Source organism: Neolamprologus brichardi, chromosome 4, assembly GCF_056152115.1.
Source record: "Neolamprologus brichardi isolate AB-2024 chromosome 4, ASM5615211v1, whole genome shotgun sequence".
NCBI lineage: Eukaryota > Metazoa > Chordata > Actinopteri > Cichliformes > Cichlidae > Neolamprologus > Neolamprologus brichardi.
Window position 1 is genome coordinate 10,907,652 of NC_142107.1, and position 17,906 is coordinate 10,925,557.

The window sequence follows — 17,906 nt, forward strand, 5'->3', positions numbered from 1 at the left end:
AACTGCTGGTACCAGCTATTTAAATGTTCACTTTTTACTTCTTTAGTCCATTTGATATCATTTAAAATTAATACTTCTGAGTTTTACATGAATTTATGTAAAGAAAAAAAAAGGTAAAACTTCATGTTATCTTGGTCCTATGAAAACACCGATGAGCATTATTATTATTTACTTTTAGATTTTATTGCCTATTCAACGACAGCTTACAGACAAAACAAAGAGCCAAGAAAATGTTATGCTAACATGTAAAAAAAAAGAAGAAAAGAAAAACAATCAAAGCTCACCTCTCCCCCACACAGGTTAGCTGCTCGATCTCAGTCATTACCTCTGCAATCTCAAACTTCAGCCGCTGAAATCGAAGGACAGAGTCACTTGTTTCATAAAGTCAAGTTTATAGCTCCTGAGACAACACAATGCAGCTCTTGAATGATCTGCAAACACAGTCTATGATTTTATTAGTTAAATATATTTAATAGTGAAAGGCTTGCTTATTAATATGACGAAGACATATGTCATTTCATGACAAAAGGCAACAGGAAACTAATATAAGTAAATGTAACAATATAAGATCTGAAAACAAATGAAATAAGGTTCATTGTTCTGCACTGCACCAGAGGACTTTTCAGACATGCAACGCACATCAACAACCGTTTTTATTAGTTTGAGGCTTGCTCCGAATCATTCATTTAGAAGTGTTTGATCAGATTACTCAAATAACATTAATTCCACTGTTACTCACTTCAATATCATCCAGAAGCTCTTTTTTCCTACGCCGTATGTTTGACAGCTCATCTCTTTCCTCTAAAGACAGGTCCTCGGGCACTGGAAAACAGCGTGCAGGGAAAATGAAATAGCATGTGAGTGATAGAGAGGGGCAGGGTTATGACGGTGGATTAATTTAATTCAGCTTCCGACCAGCCAGACAGAGTCACGGGGATTAAGCTTTGACAGCGCATACCTGTTCGATGAATCCATCCCAGAGACATTACTCATGACCCAAATTAATACACTAACAGACAGAATTGCCACTTCATTTTGAAAGCCCGGATTAAATGCAGCAAAGAGACTGGGAAGGAGTGTGCCGGGAAGTTCCACAGATGTTTTTTTTTTGTGGCCTTTTCTACTCTTGCATATTTTATGTTATCCTGCAGGTGGGTGTGCTGTTGAACCTTGGATTATTCACAAATTCCCTTCCTAAATATGAAGATTAAATTTGGTCCAATTCTGATCCATGATTACAGATTTATTAACTGGTGAAAAGTCTTTGCTGGAGCTCACGCAAAGTCACATGGTCAGATTAGTTTTTAACAGGTGATTTCCACGCATTTCAAAAGGTCCCAGAGGTCTCTCAATAAAGTGAATGCTCTGCCAACATTCATGCTTGCTTTGCTTTGATTTCTGTCTCTCCAACCTCTCATAACAAATGGAGCAGGGTAAAGTTTCCAGTTTCTTCAGGCATTCCAGAGTCCATCATTTCAGCTTCCAAAAGCCTTTTTGGGAAAACAAAAACCACTTGGTCTTGCAATCAAGCTTTCATTTTTTGCACTCAGGATGTCATAGTGAAATACTATAGACTCTTAAAGACTATCAATCTAAATATCAGTGGTGTCATTACTTTATAGCAATACTGAGGAGTGAAGATTCAACACACAGCTCTGAAATCTCTTATGCAAACTTTCTTGTACTGTCTTTAAGTAGTCTGCAGGAATAGTTCTCCAGGCCTCTTGAAGGACCTTCAAAGCTCTTCTCTGGACGTTTTCTCTGCTCTCTCTCAAAATGGTCGGTAATGTCGAGGTCTGGACTCTGAGGAGGCTGTGGACACTTATTTTCTATCTCTCTTCTGAGCTCCTCCAAATATTTTGCTGACCATTTGAAACACAAACTTTAAATTTGGATTCATCACTCCATCAGATGTACCGGTAATTTTTAGTCTAGTTCTCGTGTAATTTGGCATACCTCAGCCTTTCCTCCCTGTTTCTTTTCCTTCTGAATGGTTTCTTGCCAGCCGCCCTTCCACTGAGACCATTGCTGATTAGGCTCTATTGAACAGTAGATGGATGAACTCACGGGGCCAGATGCATCTCTCAGGTTCTATGTCAGATCTTTGGTGGATTTGCTCTTGTTTCTTAAGGACATCAATCTTGGGTACTGTTCATCTACTCTACATAGCTTTTCTGACAGTTCTTCATTTGTTTCCCACTTGTCTAGTTTCCTCAAACTTTTTAAGGACACACTGCACACCATTCCAACATATGTAAAGTTATCAGCTGGTCTTTTTAATCACCTTGTTGGAACAAAAACTACATTTGTTCTGTAAAACTGTGTTACCTTTGAATTTTTTCATAGAAAAAAGACAAGCTAAAGATCTAAAGGTACAATTTAAAATTGTTTCTTTGCCAATGATAAGTGTAGACACAACACTGATTCATCCCTTGAGTTAGGCCCCTTTTTCATGCTTGAATTAAGGTACAGCAGGTCGGTATCAGTACGAAAAACAGACAAACAAAAAAACATTCCTCTGAAAATTGTCAGGTACAAGGACTGGATTGAAAATGAGTGAACAAGTGGCCAATGTCCAAAGAAAATGTTTTGAAAAACCTTCAGAAAGACTGTTGCTCAACTTTAAAAAAATATTTACCGGTAGCAGAAAGTCAGGCTCCTTGGAAGCAAAATACGAAGTAATGCGGGGTGGCTTGAGACTTGTGCAGTACTTTTTTAAATAAAATATTATTAGAAACTGCTTAAGTATATGAAACAGTATGAAATGTGTGTACATGTAGGGTCTTTATCATGTGCATCCTGTTAGTGTGTTATATAGTTTGTGATTTTATACATTAATTACTAAAGTGAAGATGTATCTAAATCAAAGACGATATGAGGCTTTTGTGGTTCTCATGAGAATTTCCTTTAAAACCAAATTAAAACCACAGAAACTTTCCTGCTGAAAAGCAGATGACGTCCATAAACAACCCTCTATGTATGTGTCAAATATGCGGGATGGCACGCAGACACACACACGACCACTGAGCATCTGGCGAGGCCTGCCCCATCAAATATTGGCTTTTTGATAGTCAACTCTCATCGAGCCGTCTTTTGGGGTAATTAACACAGCAGAGAGAGAGCAGCACATCACGCAACATTACATGTTTTATAGCATGAGTCAACAGACAATGTATGCACAGGTGAGCACACACTATGCTCGCCATGCATGCATGCATGCAGAATTTACATTTCACTAACATGACATTTATTTTATCCTACCCTTAAGGTCCCAAGAGCCACCTACTTATTTACTTCATTTAACCGTTCCACGTCAAACTCTTCCACCCCCCTCAGACCCCACAGAGAAAAATCTCCCCCACTCTTCCACACATCAGAAAACAGCAATCCATTTGAGAGCAAGCTGACAGGAAGTAGGTCATTTTCACATGGAGCTATACCAGATTGAGCGTCTCCTACGCCGTTCCTCGCTCTCGCGCACATGCACACACTCCCCCTCTATCTCACCCTTTGTCCGCCTCCACTCTAGTGCTTGAAGTGGGGGTGAGAGCAGATTCAAATCCCCAAACTGAATCATAGCACTAAGCAGCTTTGCAATCCAGGCACACACACCCACCCCTCCACAACTGTAAATAATGGAGGGAAAAAAAAGGGAAAGTTATTTCCTCTCGTCTTTATCTATCTACTGTATCACTCTCTCACACCGTCTGAATCAGTCCCTCTCCCCGGTCCTGCTCTGTAAGACAAAGTGACAGAAGCAGCATGGACTATTAGGTTATTACATTCTGAGGGCATGGAGCTCATGTTATCACAGATGAGCAGTCGGTCGAGAGGGTAGGGATCCAGATGGGTGTAGATAGACATTTTTCTCACACACTATCTACCAAATTCTACAAGACAAAGCAAAAGGGGAAAAAAGAAAGAAGCAGGGTGCAGTGCTTCAAAAAAGAAGAAAAAGAAAAGAAAAAAGATATAAGAAATTTATAAACGCAATTATTACACATAAGTGGGTCAAATGTTAATGGAGTATAAAAACTGTGTCGACCAAGCAGTGCAAGACTGAATGATGACGCACTCGTAATGTGCCAAGACATCAAAAGAAGCTCTTTTATTAGCTTGACTGCACTGAGGAAAAACCATATTTTAAGATGTAAACTCTGACACATGGTATAATGGTGCTCTCTTCTCACTCTTTTACTTCTCAAAGCGTCAATTAAGCTTGTAAATGTTCCAAATGACAAGGAAACTGTCGCTATTAACACAGCTGCTATTACATTTAGACAATACAAGATATTTTTTGTAAAAGATTTGCAAAGTGGGAATATCGGAGGGAGAAGACGATTGGGGCTGTGTGGGTCGTATGGGATCTTTTTATTATTATATAATTTCAATCTTTTTTTCTTTATGGTATCTTCAGATAGATGACTTGTGCTGTAGTTACATGTGGGGAAACAGAGGTTTTAAACCACTGCATGACCAAACCAACTGAGATGATGTGCTGTGCACGTGGTTTACCTTTGAATTTTTTTTTTTTTTTTTTTTTTTGCCTGTCCCATTTGGTTCTTTAGCCGTCAGAATTGTTGTCTGAAGACCAACAAGGATACCCAATGGATTTATTTTGCCAAATGGATCATCATGGCATTGCCATATTGCCGTATTGGTCCATTTGATCGACCTTTGTTTTTATTATTTATTTTATTTTATTTTCAGTTGTTACAGACGGGACAGACATGAGTGAGGGATAGGAAAGGGAGAAAGAAAGAGGAAGGAAAAGAAAAACAGAAGGGGAGAGGGACAGTGAGAAAGGGGGGGGGGGGGGGGGAAATATCTCCAGGATCACCTGTTGAGAGAAAAAGAAGAGAAAACAAGCAAAAAAAACAAAACAAAGCAACATACTAAACACAACACCATCGCATTAATCTAGCTAAGTGTAAACAGCAGTAAATACTAAATATTGAATGTTGTTGTGCAGCACGCAGGACAGACAGCGCACAATGTGCTTTGAAGTAGCAGCCAAGAAAGGTGTGATTTAAGTCTACGAACAGTGAACACCCGTGTACACACCTGTGTGGATCGGCGCGCTTGTATTCAAATGGTTTCCCCATGTAATGGTCTGCAAGAGGATGTAGAGAGCCATAGCCCCGTCCCCCAGGGCATGAAGCAGGCATGGAGGAGATCCAGGCCCCAGACATCCAGAGGCCCCAGAGTGCAAGAGCCCAAGGAGGAGCACCGGAGGGGCATCCGTGCCACCTTCATGGGAAGGGCTGAGGAGAGCCCCAGACGAGGGGTCACCCAGGTTTACCTTTGAAATTGATGCATTCAAGATCAGGACCGGGTCTCCAACTATCGCAGTCAGATGCCGTCTTCAAAGTGACTTTGGTGCATCAGGACTTTTATCAGTTTGCGACTGAATGCATGGAACTGCCAACTTTACTTCAATCTATTTGTGATAATTTGTCAGTTAACTGTGTCTGTTTTCCACAGAAATCAGCCAGAACCTCGCAGATCTGAAACTAGAATTTAGAAATTCCTCCAAAAACAGCAATGCAGTTGCTGCACGATGGTGATTTATCTGCAAAATTACATTGTTGATCGGAATATGACCAGAATGCAACCAGTTGAGGAAAGTCCTCTATTGGAAAGACTTGTTCAAAAAGAGATGTTATGGACTGACTCAGACAGATTGCCAACATGTTGGAACCTACAGATTTAGGGTGTTGCACGCTCAACCAGTGGGTGATCAACTAACTGCCTCGACTACAGTTGATGAATATGAGAAAAGTGAATGCAACCACCAAGCAATCACCAATTTAACACAGCCATAAGAAGGTTGCAGTTCTGTTTTTACTCTGGAGTGACTGAACAATTAGGAAAATTGATGTATCTGAAATGTTTAAATATATTTAATTTAGTCTTAATGTATTCTTACTTGGCAGAAAGACTGATACATACTCAGCCATCTAATAAAAATGAGTCTACTGTACTTTGCTCATTTTTGGGATCCTTTAATCACATTACTAGATTCTGTGATCAAATCTCTAAATCTAATACTTTACTCCTGCAGCAACTACTCAACTCAAGACACGGCACAGCAACTAGACTCCAGAAAACGAGTGCAACCACTTAAAAAAGTCTTCTTCTTTTCCATACAGATTAAACAAAAAATAAAAAAACAACAAAAAGCAGTACATCATGTTGATTAGTAAACATTAGACTGTTTCCTTTGTTTCTAGCCTACGATAAGCAAACCAGCTGCTAGAAGTGGTTTCATATTGCCTAGACAGACAAAGTTGTATCAGCCCTCTTATCCAAGTCTTTGCAAGATAGCAAACAAGCCTAAAAATGTCAAGCCACTTCAGTGAAATCAGACTAAAAGTTCATTGTTGACCCTGTTAAAAAAATAACTCTAGAACTTTAAAGGTTTGCCTGGAGAGCACAGAAAAATTGTAACTGGTATCCATGAAAAACCATCCCGTGATAGCCCCAAAACAGCCACTACAAGGACTGCTTTGTTGACTTAAATGTGTGATATTTTTCATTGAGTGTAATGCTGAACCCGTGGAAAAGGGTCTGTGGGGGGTTAAAGGAGCGCAAAGAAAGTTGTGACGAGTCTGCTTCTAAGAGAAACAAAGACACAAACGGGAGTGTTTAGTGCCAAACGGCAAAGAAAAGTAAAGGCACAAGAGTGAACAGATAGCAGCCCACCAGACATCTTCACACTCTCTGCCTCTGTTGTTCTCGATTCTTGGCTGCAGTTAAGTATCCTCATAAAGCGGTAATTGTGGAGCAAAGAGACCCCGTAGACAACCTACGTCTGAAATGCGCAAAACACTCCTCCATCCATCCTACTCTGGCTGAAAGAGCTGGACTGGACCGGAGAATGGGACAAATTGTCTGAGAAGATCAAATCTGTTTTGGTTAACAATCCCCCTGCTGTGTGCGTTTTGTAGCATGTGGAAAACTCAGAGTAATGTAATATGATTATAAGGCCAGATATCACTGTGCAGCCGGCCCGGGGCATCAGATGCACTATACATCTAGAAGTTTGTGAGCGTGTATTTCCATTTTTTCAAAAAATCTAAATTAGGTTATATACAAACGCTCAACCCTAGGCTCAGCCACACAGATTACCAAAGCAACACCACTCAGCCATTTTATATTATGACTTAGGGGGCTGCTGCTCCAGTTATAATCAATACATCATCATAACAGATCAAACTTGCGTGCTTAGCCTTTTTTCCCTGCATTAGTAGCCAAGAATGTACGGATGAGTAACTGCCCCTGTGCTGAAGTTTTCACAGACATCACGTGATCCCGAACATTTCCAACAGAAAGGTCACCGAGTCTGAATCTTCCCCTTCTCGGGCTCACATGCATCATTTTCCAGTCTTCAAGCCCTGTAACCAGACGGGTCATCACCAGCTCTATGGGTCAGCAAAAAGGTCACAAGCCATGTGCTGTTACTGACATACTTAACTGATCATGATTAGCACTTTATATTAAGATGCATATGTTTACTGTTAACAGGTAAAGCTGCTTATTTCCCAAGGGAGCATCAATATCGATGAATGGATCCATGTTTGATATTTTTTCCCTCCTGTTCATCCAGCACTGGGGGGGGGGGGGGGGGGGGGGGGGGGGGGTCGCACTAGTTTGTGACACCCTGCTCCACTACACTATGGGACCACTACTTACTCACTGTTAACCAACAGACTTATTAACGCTTTGTCATGCAATTCATATACGTATGGGTGACCCTACGTATAAAAGGTAAAGGTCCTGTCTACTTGGACCTTCCTGCTCTTTTTGTTGTATTTTTACCAGCTAAGATGGTGCGAAAAGACCTTCGAATGGTTAAAGTCTCTCATGTTGAGTTAGATTTTCTAAAGCCTGAAAAACAGAGCCCAGGGAACATGAAGAGCCCCAGTTTTAATAAGTGTTTTTAACATAAAAATACACCATATGTGTTGAGTGTCGACTACTCTTGTGGTACAGTCTCTTTATAAGACCCATACTGACCAAAGTGTGTAAGACAAATTAATTCCTGCTATCCTTAAACAGCTGTCAGAAGATTGAGGGAAAATTCTTGGTTTTGAAAGAGTTACCAGAAACAATGACACAATCAATGAAAAACCCACGATCCCTCTGTTAGAGTAACACATCATATGATTGTAACATGGTTGCTCAAATCATCATGAAAAGATGCTAATTACTGACATTGGAAAGATATCCACAGCCTTGCAGTGTGTCAAAAAAGTCCTATGTGCAAAACAATACATCTGTGATGAGCTCAGCTGGCATGGGTCCGGGCAAATGGCCAATTTCAGTGTGTACTTTGTTAAGAGTAAGTTTTACTTCATGGATAGTGTTCCTCAGAGCTGTTTAGCTTTTAGCATTATTTCTTAATATCTTCATAAAATGGGAAAGAAGAACCCAGGTCAAAAAGAAGCCAAACAGGAAGCATGTTTGCAGATCACTCTCCTTCCTTTCAGTATTTAGGTCAGTGAGTTAAAAAAAAATCACTTATGATTAGTGGCAAAGTCTTATGACCGGATATAAATGTGTCTTGCCTGCTCCAGATTTTCATAGTGGTCATAAAAAGAGATCACATGCAAATTATTCATGCCACAGATAACTGAGGCTGTTTTTCAAGTCCACTCATGATCCACACTTACATAATTTCAATGTAATTCTTTATTGAACTCAGTGATCACATTCTATATAAAAAAGAAATTTCAAAAAGCTCAACAATTAATACTTGTGGATGTATACAGCAGTGCTAAAGGGCACATTAGAGCTATAAAATATATTTACGAATGCACCTAATGAAGCTGAAAACCGCCCGGGGCCTTGAATAATACACGACACAGAAGGACCCCCGTTACTGTCTGACGCGAAACCCTACTGCAAAAGAGATTAGAGCTGAATCATGTGGCTTTCATTGGAAAATATAAAAAATATATATTTAAAAGTATAACTAGTTTCTGGAATATGAGTGTGAGTTCACTGTGCTCAAATGGCCTCCACATTCACCAGATCTCAATCCAACAGAGCACCTTTGGGATGTGGTGTAGCGGGGGATTAGCTCCATGGATGTCCAGCTGACAAATCTGCATCGATCGTGTGATCCTATCATGTCAATGCCAAAATCTCTGAGGAATGTTTCCAGCACCTTGTTGAATCTATGCCACAAAGAATTAAGGCCTCAGTTAACTGTATGAAACTTCTGGACGCTACTGGAGAAGAAATGAGGAGCTTATTGAAACCAAAAGAGGGTCCAAGCTGGTACTAGCAAGATGCATCCAATAAAGTGGCCGTTGAGTGAACATGACAGTGGGCCAGGGGCCAATTAATTAACAAACTATACCAATATTCTCTCTTTGAAATTATTTTCACGTCAGTTATCTTGACACAGAATTTGTAACAGAGCTTCTCTACTGAAAAAGAAAGTGGCTGGTAGGTCAGTCCTGTGGTTATCCTGATTTCTCGCTGGTTATAGGTTCATGAGCTTGAGAGTTGCTCTCTTGAACAGAACCATGATAGAGCACAAGAGCAAACAGAGACAGCGAAACATTTCCTGATTTTCACCAGGTTTTCAGTGAGACAATGGAGGGGATGTCTACAGCAGTTCAGTGCACTAGGTTGGGCTCCATGTAACAATAGCAACCACATAAACATGAGGATGCCAGAACCCATTCCCACAACAGGCTACTTAAGGAGAACTAACACAAGTTTGCAGCACAGCCCATGCTGGACTGTGGAGAATGATGTAAGGGAGAGTTGATGTTTCAAAATTAGGTGACACAGGGGGAAAAAATGACCTCCAAATGGTTTATATTCAAATTCAAAATTCTCATGTTTAGCACATCTCTAAGTCACTGCTATAGTTAAAATGCAAGATACCAACATGTGACTATACAAGATCCCTATTCTCACCGGAGTTTTACAATAAAACACACAAACCACATTGTCTTCTCCTCGGTTCTCATGATGACTGACATGCATTCAGAAGAGGAGCGTGTCCTTATGGTGGTCTGCCCTGTAACAGGCAGCACTGTGGCTGACTGCAATAAGAGCATCTACACTGTTTTTAGCAGCTTGTTCCACACTCATGTAAGCTGCAATTGTGGCTGGTAGGTGTGTAGTAATTGTTCTTCCCCTCGGCGTTACTCCTACTCACTGCTCTCAAGCATGCACAGGCACAGAGAAACACACACACATACAGACAGGCGCGCGCACCGACAGCCTCTTTGACAGTTTCTGCCTCTTGACAGATGACAGCAGCGGTGTGGAAATAGCACACATTCCTCTTACTGCAACTGTCCAGTCGGGCCCAACCAGGCCTCCATACACCGCCTAATCTTATTCTTTAAATCAGATTCTGTGCATTGTCTTTTATCTTCAACTCATCCTTCTTTTCTCTTAAGATGCATCAGCCACTTTCCACATGAGAACACTCAGCTCCCACATCAGCACTAACAGAGAAATCAAAATGCCCATCTTCGCTTAATAAAAGCTTCCAAATACATCTGCCGTGCACTCCATATTAGATCAGCAGCACTGATGGTGCAGCAGAGTGAGGTAAGGCAGCAAACCCTAACAGCAGCAGCAGAGTGCATTCATTTTTGCAGCTGGGGTTCAATATCATTTTATTGAATCTGAATCCCTTAAAAAAAAGATCTCATCAGTAATGGCTTCCATTATTTGTACTTCATGTTTGCAGTAAAAGCTTAATAAACCAACTACTGGAGAAAAGTTTTCCTTGGTTCTGACTTTAAGTTTAATATGAACACTACGGAAATGAATTAAGTGAGAATAAGTGAGACTGAGCCTTTACACACCGGACTTGTAAAATCTGTGACTATTTTGTTAAATACATTTTTCAGACTCACCCATTCTTTATGGAGCTGCTCACAACCATGGTGTAATTTCACTCAAAATCTGTGACATTTATTTTTTACACCAAGCTCGATTTTTCTATCTTATAGCATGCAAATAAGCAGATCTGACCAATGAGATCACTGCATTGTACTTGTAGTTTCAAATATGCACCAGTACTGAATATACAAATAGTAAAATAATACTTCTTTTTTTTTTTTTTTTTTTTTACCTCAGACACACAGCCAGACATTGCTCCAGGTCTAAAATCATTTCTCTGCCTCCTCTGATTTGGACCTAACTCTGCCAACAACACATCAAACTGACCCACATGCATGGAAGAGTTTGTTTCACGAGTATAAAACAAAAGGAACAAGAAAGAGCACCTCCAAACTCAAGATCATGGTCCTCAGTCTGAAAATGGTAGAGTGCCCACTCAGGGTTAGGGATGAGTTGTTGCCCATGTGGAGGAGTTAAAGTATCTTGGGATCTTGTTCACAAATGAGGGACAGTCGAATGAAAGACTCACGGACTGACTCCATAGTGATGTGTTGTGGTGAAAACAGAGCTGAGCCTGAAAGTGACCTACATTCCTAGCCTCACCTACGGTCAGGAGCTTTAAGTTGTGACCAAAACAGCCTGTATTTACAAGTGGAAGAAGTTAGCTTCCTCTGAAGAATCTCTGGGCACTCCATTAGATATAGGATGAGGAGCACAGATCAAAAGGAGCCAGTTGAGGTGATTCAGCCATCTGACCAGCACATTCTAGGCAAGGTGTTTCGGGCATGTCCTGCTGGGAGGAGACCCTTGTTTAGTTTTGCCTCATAAGAGCTGGAAGAATTGTTAGAGAGACAGAGGTCTGCGCATGTCGGCTTTGACTGCTCCTGCAACTCAAACCTGGGTAAATGGTAGAGAGCGGATGGATGGATGGATGGATGGATCAGATGGAAGTTTTCTGCCTATCAAAATAAAAATGCATGTCTATGACAAACAAGGGAGGTGAACACACCATAATCCAGAGAAATATAAGAAGAACCTAAACAAACCATAATACGTGTAGTTATCAAGGTCAGTAGTGCAGGATAAGTGGAGTGAATGCAATATTGAACGGTGCAGAAGACATACCAAAAGGCACGCAGCAAAACGAATGGATGTCTCGGACATGAGAGCGCACCAGCAACTGAGCTCTAAGGGAGTGTTTTTAAAAAGCACTCTCACACCAAGCCAAGTCTTACCAGCCGCCCCCTCTCCACTAACTGCAAGAAAAGGTGCAAGACAAGCACGACAGAGCGGCTCGTCACGCCATCACCAATGCTTTTACTTTCCACACTGCTGCTAAAGGTTTTTCATACGCCTGCACTTACAAGAAATTAAAAAACTGACCCGATGAATCCACAAGGTTCAAAGGTTCAGAGGTCACTAAAGTGATCGCACTTCATCCTACAAGGAATGTGAACCGCCAGATCAACATATGAACCTGGCTAAAATAAAAGACGTAGCGAATTTCTATCTTTGTGTGAAAGATGAAAACAACTTCTGCCTGTTAAAAACACTCAAACTGCCCAGTTTGAGCACTGAAAAACACATCTGATGTGGGAAACTGCATTATGTTCTTGGACCTGACACATTTAGACATAATACTTTATTCTCTTTGAGTATGAAAACTTGTTTAATGTTTTAATTTTGTATTTAGTTAGTACATGCAACCACCACGAAACTCCATCAATATCAAGGAAAAGAAAAATCTCTCTTTGCACTGTTCGTTCGCCTCAAAGAGATGACTGACTTCCAAATCTACAGCAGTCACTTGTTGTTGGTGCTCATCTCAGAGACAACCAAAGCATTCCCCTTTATGAAAATTAGATTACAAAGGAAAATCAAAGGTTACATCAAACACAACATGGCTGTTTGATTCTTCAAAGCCTCAAAGACCATATAACACAATCCCTTGAAGCAAGACAGTCTCTTCACACAACCCACTAGTCACAGTCAAGTATTCATGAAGTGCATTTGCCAAATTTCACTCTAAAGCTTCCTTTTCCCTTTGGATTCGAAAGGCATTCTCTCATTGGTTTATTTTTGGGTCATCATATGCAATTATTCTCAGACAAATTGCTCGAGCGGCTGCTGTGAAACGATCCCTAGTTGCCTGCCACGTCACAGAGGCTGGTATTGTTTTCACCTTCTGTAAATTTCGAGTCACTGAGGGCATAGATGGCCTTTCATCATGACTGTTAATGAATTCTTTCACGAAGTGCTGAATTATTGCTGCTGGATACACATTTTGACTGAAACAGTTTACAAAGTTTTGCAAGTATTGCAACTGATAAACGATCGCACCGTCAGTCTGCGGAAAGTCTGTCAACAGCAGAAAGACGGAGACCTTTTCTTATCACACAGACTACATCCTACTTGCCTTTTTACCAGAGAGCAAAGAAATTTGAAGGGAAGAAAGTGATCTTGACAGCCTGCTGCCTCACCAATCACCAGCTGACAGTGATAGCATAGGTATGTTTGAGATTAACCCAATTGCAGTTTTGTTTTTTTCTTTTCCGCTCTTTGTAATCTCACACCCTGTCTAGACAAGACCTTTCCTAATTGACGGAGGAATCAACTGTTACGCAAACACCACCAACTCCCAAGTCAAGAAGCCTGCATGCGTGGGGGCTACAATAAGCCCTGAAGAATTTTTCTGTTGAGTCAAATGTGTCGAGATGACGGCTCCCTCGTTTAATCATCAGCAATCTCCACATAATGCCTCCTTTCCCAGCCAGCGTACACAGCTAATTACAGGATAGCCTGAGCACGAGAAACTCAAAAACTCAAGTTGCTGTTTACAACAATGGATCCTGAAGTTGGGCTTGTGGATCACCCAAGGGGTTGAAAGATGCTTGCAAAAATAAGAAAAGACAGAAAACATTTCTGCTATGAAAAAATACTTTTTTTTCACCCCTTGTTTATGAAATGTTTGGTTAAGCTGCTCAGAGCTAACCAGAACTAAGAAGCAGAGATGGAAAATTGTCTCAAACTGTGTAAAACTTTTCTAACAAGACAGAGTATTCCCAGAACCCCTCCCTGAACCACCAACTGTCTAATCAGCCTAACTTTACCAAATGTAGTGGGCTAGGCAAGGCAGGGCTTGTTTAAGCCAGAATGCTACTGCTGTACTGGGAAAACTTACAGTGGGGCAAAAAAGTATTTAGTCAGCCACCGATTGTGCAAGTTCCCCCACTTAAAATGATGACAGAGGTCAGTAATTTGCACCAGAGGTACACTTCAACTGTGAGAGACAGAATGTGAAAAAAAAATCCATGAATTCACATGGTAGGATTTGTAAAGAATTTATTCGTAAATCAGGGTGGAAAATAAGTATTTGGTCACCTCAAACAAGGAAAATCCCTGGCTCTCACAGACCTGTAACGTCTTCTGTAAGAAGCTTTTCTGTCCCCCACTCGTTACCTGTATGAATGGCACCTGTTTGACCTCATCATCTGTATAAAAGACACCTGTCCACAGCCTCAACCAGTCAGACTCCAAACTCCGCCATGGCCAAGACCAAAGAGCTTTCGAAGGACACCAGGAAAAGAATTGTAGACCTGCACCAGACTGGGAAGAGTGAATCTACAATAGGCAAGCAGCTTGGTGTGAAAAAATCAACTGTGGGAGCAATCATCAGAAAATGGAAGACATACAAGACCACTGATAATCTCCCTCGATCTGGGGCTCCACGCAAGATCTCATCCCGTGGGGTCAAAATGATCATGAGAACGGTGAGCAAAGATCCCAGAACCACACGGGGGGACCTGGTGAATGACCTGCAGAGAGCTGGGACCAAAGTAACAAAGGTCACCATCAGTAACGCACTACAACGGCAGGGAATCAAATCCCGCAGTGCCAGACGTGTTCCGCTGCTGAAGCCAGTGCATGTCCAGGCCCGTCTGAAGTTTGCCAGAGAGCACATGGATGATACAGCAGAGGATTGGGAGAATGTCATGTGGTCAGATGAAACCAAAGTAGAACTTTTTGGTATAAACTCAACTCGTCGTGTTTGGAGGAAGAAGAATACTGAGTTGCATCCCAAGAACACCATACCTACTGTGAAGCATGGGGGTGGAAACATCATGCTATGGGGCTGTTTTTCTGCCAAGGGGACAGGACGACTGATCCGTGTTAAGGACAGAATGAATGGGGCCAAGTATCGTGAGATTTTGAGCCAAAACCTCCTTCCATCAGTGAGAACTTTGAAGATGAAACGAGGCTGGGTCTTCCAACATGACAATGATCCAAAACACACCGCCCGGGCAACAAAGGAGTGGCTCCGTAAGAAGCATTTGAAAGTCCTGGAGTGGCCTAGCCAGTCTCCAGACCTCAACCCCATAGAAAATCTGTGGCGGGAGTTGAAAGTCCGTGTTGCTCGGCGACAGCCCCAAAACATCACTGCTCTTGAGAAGATCTGCATGGAGGAATGGGCCAAAATACCAGCTACTGTGTGTGCAAACCTGGTAAAGACCTATAGTAAACGTTTGACCTCTGTTATTGCCAACAAAGGTTATGTTACAAAGTATTGAGTTGTATTTTTGTTATTGACCAAATACTTATTTTCCACCCTGATTTACAAATAAATTCTTTACAAATCCTACCATGTGAATTCATGGATTTTTTTTTCACATTCTGTCTCTCACAGTTGAAGTGTACCTCTGGTGCAAATTACTGACCTCTGTCATCATTTTAAGTGGGGGAACTTGCACAATCGGTGGCTGACTAAATACTTTTTTGCCCCACTGTATAACCCAACTTCTCATGTGACACAGCACACTGCTGCCATCTCTATACAATATTGTTTCTTATTTCTTTCATATATTTCTAGATCTTCCGTTTCTGTGCTCAGTATTAAGCGGTATTGCCTTCAAACGTAAGAAGAGTGATCAAAGAAAATAAGTTGAAATGTATATTTATTCTATAGATATACATTTAGGCTACGTTCACACTGCAGGTCTTAATGCTCAATTCCGATTTTTTGATCAAATCTGATTTTTTGTCTGCTTGTTCACACTACAAATAAAATGTGACAGCAAACGCGCTCTAGTGTGAACCCTCAAAGCGGCCCGCATGCGCAAAAGAAGACATCACACACAACGTGCTCTGTTTAGACCCAGAACAAACAGTATTGTTTGACTGATGGTCCTTAATATAAAAACTTGTTTCGGACTTTACGTTTCCCAATTTTGCTTTAAGTTATAAAGTTATTTTGTTATTTACATATGGCCTAATAATTAGCCTTATTGCTGTTTTAGAGAGGAGCGGTGCTTCAAAGGATAGTTGCAGATTTCTGTCAGAATCTGCAGATTATACAGTACAAATAAAATGTTCATGTTTCTCCAACGTTGTCGTCCCAACAGTTTCACTGACATCTACACGGGATGGCCAGGAAGCATTTGTGATGTCTTATCGGGCGCTTCTCCGGCGCTGATAATTGGCGTTTGTCTTGTGTCAGTGATGTAAAAGGCAGATTTAAAGGGACATGACCGTTCAAACAGCAGTCGCTTTCTAAAACATCGGATATGTATCGGATTCTGTACCACATACGAAGTGACCCAGATTGGATTTGAAAATATCGGATTTGTGCTGTTCACACTGTCATACCATGATCGGATATGGGTCGCATAGGGTCAAAAAAGTCGGATTTGATGTGCTTTCGCCTGCAGTGTGAACGTAGCCTTAGTCTCTCTAGAACAGTGGTTCTTAACCTGGGTTCGATCGAACCCTTGGGGTTCGGTGAGTCGGTCTCAGGGGTTCGGCAGAGCCTCCGCCGTGACATGCAAGGCTCATTTTGTGCACCAGTAAAAAACATATCTATGTCTTGAATTTGAAAAAAATCACATTTTATTTTTCACTAAAGAGGGGTTCAGTGACTGCGCATATGAAACTGGTGGGGTTCGGTACCTCCAACAAGGTTAAGAACCACTGCTCTAGAATTTGCTTTCAAGGAGCCAGATGTTTTTAAAGTAGTCCTGAGCAATAGTTCTCCAGGCTTTGTGAAGCTCTTTCAAAGCTTTTCTTTGGACATTGGCTACTTTGTCATTCATTTTAGTCCAGACCATTGAACAATATCAGTCATGGATTGGCCTCCCCAGAGCTCAGACATTACCATTGTTGAAGCAGTTTGGGATCATCTTGACAGAGAATGGAACAAAAGGCACAAATACATCCAAAGAAGAGCTTTGAGTGTCCTTCAAGAAGCCTGAAGAACTATTCCTGAAGACTACTTAAAGAAATCACAAGAAAGCTGTCTCAGAGAGTTCAGGCTGTGTTGAAAAATAAAGGTGGTCACACCAGATACTGACCTTCAAGCTCATTAGAATTGTGCAAACTACAGAGTAAACTTGGGGTGGCTGAGGACTGCATAATGAAAAATAAATGGAAGTTGACAGCATTTTTACGTATGTACAAACTAATCAATCTACTCAACCAAAGCTCCAACTTCCCCGTGCACAATCACTAGAAAAGCGTCTCTTTCAAAATGGTGAATAAATGTTCCCTGAGCATCACCAACCACGTGAAGAGGATCTGTTTATCAGAATTTGACCCCCTGGAGCTGTTGACTTTACAGCTCCTGCCTAATATAAGGCAAACTGCTCGTCACCCATCATTTTGAAGCTGAAAGTTTATTACTCGTGGACGATGGAGGCTGAGGTCGTGTGGGTAGTCCATTAATACATTTCACATCCCATCACATCAGCCAAAGGTGTCCTTTGTTTGCACGGATAGTCACTTCAATTGCTCACCACAAAGTTGACATTAGTCCAGTGCATTAGTTTCACCTGTCAGTGCTGTAACGCGCAGAATTCCACTGCCACTATGGTTTGTGGTCACAACGCCGCTGCTAGTCTGTTCCTGTCTGTACTTTAATGTCAGATATTTGTAAGCTCCCACATGTGGCCTTCCTCAGTAAAGGAACTCAAATCTGCTACTGACAGCCACCAGGATCAATGTCTGTGGTGTAAAAATCTGAATCCTAATTGCTTCTG

General features: G+C 41.3%; 1 protein-coding gene across 1 annotated transcript in view; it reads right to left on the reverse strand.

Annotated features, from left to right (window-relative positions):
- Positions 1-17,906, reverse strand: part of cyth3b (cytohesin 3b) — a 45,541-nt gene that overhangs the window by 16,685 nt on the left and 10,950 nt on the right. The window contains exons 2-3 of the mRNA XM_006791477.2: positions 740-822; positions 285-349 (exon numbers count right to left, since the gene is read on the reverse strand). Coding sequence (XP_006791540.1) covers positions 285-349; positions 740-822 — 148 coding nt within the window. The remainder of the gene's footprint in view (positions 1-284; positions 350-739; positions 823-17,906) is intronic.